General features: G+C 39.3%; 1 protein-coding gene and 1 pseudogene across 1 annotated transcript; both read left to right on the top strand.

The window, feature by feature from the left end:
• Positions 1 to 467: 467 nt before the first annotated feature.
• LOC124234815 (olfactory receptor 11H6-like) lies at positions 468 to 1326 on the top strand (annotated as a pseudogene).
• Positions 1327 to 5705: 4379 nt separating this feature from the next.
• LOC124235938 (olfactory receptor 11G2-like) lies at positions 5706 to 6644 on the top strand. Its single transcript, XM_046654490.1, has one exon. It carries the CDS (start codon positions 5709 to 5711, stop codon positions 6642 to 6644), a length of 936 nt encoding a protein of 311 aa, XP_046510446.1. The 5' UTR covers positions 5706 to 5708.
• Positions 6645 to 6925: the final 281 nt, after the last annotated feature.

The following is a 6925-nucleotide window of genomic DNA, read 5'->3' as shown; positions in this document are numbered from 1 at the left end:
AAAGCACATTGTTTTATATACTACAGAAATTGACATACTCAGCTACAAGTTACCTCGAGGACCTCATCATGATGGAAAGCCCCCCAAGTGCAGCTTAGGGGGAAACAAACCAGGGAAAATGGTGGCCTCCAAAAGAAATCATATTCGAATATGGAACATTTGAAATGGAGTAGGGTTTGTTCCAAGCCAGTCTCCATATGGGCCAGTGTATCTAAGAGTTACTGTCTTTTCACAGTTAAATAAACCCTTTAAATCTCTCTGAACTTCAGTTTCCTTGTCTGTAAAAGAGGATAAAGCATAGCCTCCTTACAGGTCAAACGGTCATTAGGAAGACCAAATGAAATAACTTATGCAGAAATACTTCATACATTTTCAAGCAACCTGTTAGCAAAACCTATAAATGTTCATTGTTATTCACTCTTTGGTTACCTGTTTCTCTAACAGCTTTGGGATCCCAGAACACAATAATGCATTTTATGACTGCGTTTGTCCTCCTCGGTTTCATTTGTCAAAGTGAGATGCAGAACTTCTTCTTCTCATTAATTCTGGTGGTATATCTCCTGACCCAGCTGGGGAATGGGGCTATTGCCTCTGCAGTGAAAATGGGACAGGCAACTTCATAGGCCCATGTACGCCTTCTTGGGAACCTTTGCCTTCCTAGAGATTTGGAACGTTTCTTCCACTGTCCCGAACATTGGATCCACATCCTCTCTGACACCAAGACCATCTCCTTCATTGGCTACTTCCTTCAATTCTATTTCTTTTTTTCACTGGGTACAACAAAGTATTTCTTCTTATCAGTTAAGGTTTATGATAAGTACCTGGCCATCTGTCATCCACTACATTACCCCTCTATCATGACTGGGAAGTTCTATGTGATCCTAGTCTGTGTTTGCTGGGTGAGTGGATTTCTCTGCTCTCCAGTCCCCATTGTTCTTATCTCATAACTTCCCTTCTGTGGACCCAACCTCATTGACCATTTCATGTGTGATCCAGGCCCAATTTCTGTACTAGCCTGCATCCCTTCTCCTTCCACAGAGCTTATCTGTTACACCTTCAACTCAAGGATTATCTTTGGGCCCTTCCTTTCCATCTTGGGATCTTACACTTGGTACTCAAAGCTGTGTTTCATGCTCCGTCTGGTGCTGGTTGAACTAAAGCTTTCTCCACATCCGAGTCCCACCTAATGGTGGTGTCATTATTCTGTGGAAGCCTTATGATGATGTATGTGAATCCAACATTAGGGAACCCAGCAGGAATGCAGAAGATCATCATCACTTTGGTATACTTAGCAGTCACTCCACTTTTAAACACCCCTATCTCTAGTCTTTGAAACAAAGACATGTGAGATGCCCTAAAGAAAGTCCTGGGATTAAGAATTGACCAGAACTGAGACATTGTTGAAAGAGAAGGAGCAATTGTCACTTCTGACTTTACTTATTGATAACAACAATAGAGACTGGCCTCAGTAAGTCATATTTTGTCTCTTAAGAGTTTAAGTAGAGGGAGAGTCTTATTTTTCACAGTTCCTTAGCAGTTCAAGTTGAGCTGATTGATGATAAATGCTCAATAAAACATTTTAAACATGCATGACCTCACTGAGTAATTATATGGTGTTATTATATATGTTCTTTTTCTGTGAAGTATCTTTACTGGTTTAATCTTAGCTGGTAGAGGGAATCAAATACATATGTACCTGGAGCCTTTCAAAGGAGGGTGAAATCTTGTAAATTCAGAAAATAAATATTCTCAAAGGCAAAAGGGCAAGGTGCCACCAAAAAACAAAAAATAAACACCTAGTAATGTAAGCTTTCCATTGTTTGAGGCTTTCACCTCAAAAACACTGTATGCTTCATATTTCTACCACTTAAAGATAAAGTACAAACTCTTCTTTCTGCCATTCAAAGTCCTCACTCAATACTCTGCTCCATTCGGCCTTCTCTCCTACTGATCTACTGTCTAAGCCCTGCACTGCACAGTGGCCAATCTTCTTATTTTACCTTAAATACATTTTCTCCCAATTGAGCAACTTTACTCATAGTGCTTCCTCTCCATATCAATTGTGACAGCCCCATCACCAATTGTAATTGGAGTAACAATGCCTTACACATATTTTATGCCTCTCAGAAGGCTGTAGGGCAAAGTTTTAGTCAGAAAAGTATTGAAAGAAAATTATACGAAGAATAAATTCCATTTTTGTGCTCAAACACCATGCTAAACAGGAAACCCATCAGCTGAGAGGCCAATCTACTTAAAATGAGAGTCCATCCTTTTAGTTAAGGCCATACTGAGAATTAAATTAGGTGCACTAGGAAGAGAGGCCCGCTGGTACTAGGTGATGAAGTAATCTAGCACGGTGTTTCTCAACCCTTTCTACAACCAAAGCATATTTGGCAACAGTGGTCAGAAAATACTTGTAGACAATATTTGCAGACAATATTTGCATTTGCAGGCAATATTTCTTTGAAATGCAAAGTTTTATCTTAAAGATACCATTAATTATACCTTCTGACTCAATGTACATACATATTTGGTGTAATACAAAATTATCTTTCCTGAGTAAAATTGTCCATTCAGGAGTACATTTAATGAGGGGCTTTGTGTATCTCATAGCACAAAATCACATATCTTGTTTGAGAAACATAAGCTCAAGGAGTCCACGGGGTCCTCCCAGAGTCAATGGAGCACTTTTTTCTTTTTTTTTTGAGGAAGATTAGCCCTGAGCTAACTACTGCCAGTCCTCCTCTTTTTGCTGAGGAAGACTGGCCCTGAGCTAACATTGTGCCCCTCTTCCTCTACTTTATATGTGGGATGCCTACCACAGCATGGTGTGCCAAGTAGCGCCATGTCTGCACCCAGGATCCGAACCGGTGAACCCCGGGCCACTGAGAAGTGGAACATGCGAACTTACCGACTGTGCCACTGGGGCGGCCCCTGGAGCACATTATTTTTAATAATCCCTGTGGGCCAACTTATCAGAAATATCAATGAAACCCCCAGGCAAAAAGTGAGAAGGTCCCTACAGAAAGCTTGGAAACTTATAGGATCACATGAAGAGATACCTGAGAATTCTCAGCAGTGGTTAAAATGACACATAAATTAAGACCAGCACATAGTTTCAACACACTCTGTAAGAAACAGGACGCTAGAATCCTACGGTGCAGGGGGAGTGAAATAAGCCATGCAGGAAGCTCTCAAACAGGACTCTCACGTTAAAGCCAGTGAAGGAGAGTATCTGCGAACTCGCCTTTGTGACCATCCTAAGGATTGGATTACCATTTCCCAGGATGATTCATGATATATAGGAGACGTCCTTTTTGATGGACACTACTGCTATTATACATCACAGGTGAGCCTATTCATCTATATATTTGTTCATTCAATATGTTCAAGAGATTATCAAAGAATATTGGTTTCTCTTGCAGCTCAAGAATGAAAAAAATTTACCTGAGTATTTAGATTACCATGGAATTCATGCTCTCCAAAATAAGTGCGCTGAATGCTGCTGACATCATCCACAGGTCTTCTTCTCAGGAAGTGGCTGGAGATCCAGGAATGGTATGACTTCTATAGATATTTTGAACAAAACAGTATGGAACTGCCTCTGTCTACTGGGACTGAAAGCAAAAGGAAATAGGGATTTTTTTTGTGGTCACCTCTTTCAGCTCTCCCCTCTTTCTCCATATCATTACTCATCCACACCTTTAGGAGAGGTGGTATTAAAAAGTTTTTTAAGCATAAAACAAACCAGTGTGTATGAGGACTAAGATTCACATAGACTTTAATGATGAATATATTAGGAATGTCTTACGATTATGTTACAAATTATCTGTGAAATCAATTTCCCATGCTTTCCCTACATCTGTCTAATAGTTTTTCTATAAAGCTTTTTTTCTTTTAATGTCAAAAAGAGTAGTCTATAGCTCAGATATATAGGGCTAAATGTTGAATATTTTGATTTTGAGTCAAAGTCTGTGAATTTGAGTTCAAGTCATGGATGCTGCTGTTCCAGGGGTGAGTGGCTGCTCTCTGCATCACTGCTTTCTTGTCCTGTTGAGAAGATAAGTCTCTTGCTTGGAAAGTGCAGAGTTTCCATAGGGGGGTAATAGATTTTCACGATGTCTCACCAAAATGATCATGAATACAGGTTAGTTTAACTCTTCATAATCATCCTGGTTTAAAAAATTAGTGATAATTTAGCCACATCTTTCAATTTCCTTGTATTCTTGTTTTTTTATCCACAAGACTACAACCTGCTTTAACATAACCGGCCCCTTTTCTTCCAGATGAGGATGCATTATTAATTTAGTGAGCCCTCAACAGCTGCATCAATAGAAATATATATATCTTATTTAATTTGATCTCACTGAATACAAGGGTTTTTTTTTTCTACTTATGTTCAGTAAGTACACAAATATTCTATATACAACATTTCTATCAAAATTATTTTTAAGGAAAATTCTCCTCTTATTAGTCAAAAACATTAAAAATATCTTGTTAAAAAATTTCTGCAGATTCCAATATGTTAAAGCTATCATTGTGCTCTTTTCTCCGAGTTGTATTTCAATCTTAAAAAGACGTCTTCATTGATGATGGCTTCTAAAGAGATAAAGGTCAAATTTTGGAATACGGGTAAATAATTATTTTTGAACAACTTTGATTCTCTTGTTTTCTGATATTTTAAAAATTGTGAGCTATTTCTTAAATAGATTAAAGTAAGATCTCCCAAATAGTGAATTGTAAGGGAAACTCATGGCACTAGTAAGAGGAGGTTTATAAGAGAATCTCTTAGTGACTTGAAGTTTCTTCTCCAATATATCTCATATGCCATATTCATCTTTAGAGACACATATTTTAAATATATATGCAACAGGAGTGCCCCTTGACATAGAATCAAGTAATGTCCTGAACAAACCTGACCCAGAGAAAGGGTTCTAGCACACCACTGAATCCTTATCCCAGAGAGTACACCTATTTCAAGATGGTCTGATTACTGATGTCAATGTTATCTTTCGGGATGCCTCTCCAGATGGCCTTATGTGGTATGTTCTCAGGTAGTTTTCCCCAGGAAATGTTGATGAATTTATTCTTAAAATTGATACACAATGGTATTAGAGAGAATAAATCAACAGGTTAGGTTGTAATATAGCCAACTGTTAAGTAATTTCTAAGTGACATCAAAAGTCCCACCTTTTTCCTGCTCCAGAATCACATGATCCAACAAGGCACCTATCTACCAGTGGCTGCATTAGAAGAGTACTCACGAGTATTTAGCAAATGCACTTAACCATTCATTTAAAAACATTACAGAAAGCTTTCTAGATGCAAGGATCACGTGTATCCCCAGTCACCCCCATGAACTGCTGTTTTACATAGCAATAACCTCAGCCTACTCTTAAAACAGTAGTTGCCAGGAAGAGAGCTAACCCAGTATATTTAGTTTAAGAAGAGAGAAAAGAATTATACATCATAATGTCAATATGCATTGCATTCTCCTACTTAAGGCAAGCTACATGAGGTAGAGATTTTAATCTATTTTGTTCACTGTTGTATGCCCAATACCTGGAAAAAATACCCCACAAATAATAAACATTGAATGAATACTGAATAAACAAACATCTCAGTTTTGAGTTTGGATGAAGGAAATGAATTCTCTCTGCTTTTCCAGGGGTATTTAGTAATTATAGTTCCTTTCACAGTACAGACCCATGAAAAACTCCAACATCCTTAACAACTTCAGCACCATCACTGGCTTCATCCTCCTGGGCTTCCCTTGCCCCAGGGAGGGGCAGATCCTCCTCTTTGTGCTCTTCTCTGTTGTCTACCTCCTGACCCTCATGGGCAATGGTTCCATCATCTGTGCTGTGCGCTGGGATCAGAGACTCCACACCCCCATGTACATCCTGCTCGCCAACTTCTCCTTCCTGGAGATCTGCTATGTCACCTCCACTGTCCCCAACATGTTGGCCAACTTCCTCTCTGACACCAAGGTCATCTCCTTCTCTGGGTGCTTTGTCCAGTTCTACTTTTTCTTCTCCTTGGGTTCTACAGAATGCTTTTTCTTGGCTATTATGGCATTTGATCGATACCTTGCTATCTGCTGGCCCCTACGTTACCCCACTCTTATGACTGGACGTCTCTGCAGCAATCTTGTGGTCAGCTGCTGGGTACTTGGTTTCCTCTGGTTTCCAGTCCCTATCATCATCATTTCCCAGATGTCCTTCTGTGGATCTAAGATTATTGACCACTTCCTCTGTGACCCCGGTCCTTTGTTAGCACTCGCCTGTGCCAGAGCCCCAGTAATGGAGTTTTATTGGACATTCATAAGTTCTTTGCTGTTATTTATGCCTTTTCTCTGCATCATGGGGTCCTATGCTCTGCTCCTGAGAGCTGTGTTTAGTTTGCCTTCAGCAGCTGGACGAAGAAAGGTTTTCTCCACCTGTGGTTCTCATCTGGCTGTGGTTTCACTCTTCTATGGGTCAGTGATGGTCATGTATCTGAGCCCAGCATCTGAACATGAAGCTGGAATGCAGAAGCTTGTGACTCTGTTTTATTCTGTGGGAACCCCACTCATTAATCCCGTGATCTATAGTCTGAGGAACAAAGATATGAAACATGCCCTGCAGAAATTTATGGGAACATAAAAATTAGAGATTAATTGAGAAAAATAATCTTTAGGCAATTGGTCTATCTTCACACTTTTTCAGGTAAACAAATTTAAGTAAATAACTAGTACCACTCTAAGAATTGTTCATCCTACTATTGAACCTATTCGTTACTGCTGTTTGTACTTTTCCTACAATTGTTAGGGTGAAAAAATGACTCAGAGACTTTATCCAATCCCCTAATTTTTCAGATGAAAAGCTGGAGAATGGGAATTTTGAGTGATTTGCTCTGGTCATAACTTTATAATGCAAAGAAAAAC

The sequence above is a fragment of the Equus quagga genome, chromosome 2, assembly GCF_021613505.1.
Source record: "Equus quagga isolate Etosha38 chromosome 2, UCLA_HA_Equagga_1.0, whole genome shotgun sequence".
In the NCBI taxonomy this organism is placed as follows: Eukaryota; Metazoa; Chordata; class Mammalia; order Perissodactyla; family Equidae; genus Equus; species Equus quagga.
The sequence above is the reverse complement of the archived record's forward strand: the minus strand, read 5'-3'. Positions and strand labels throughout refer to the sequence as shown.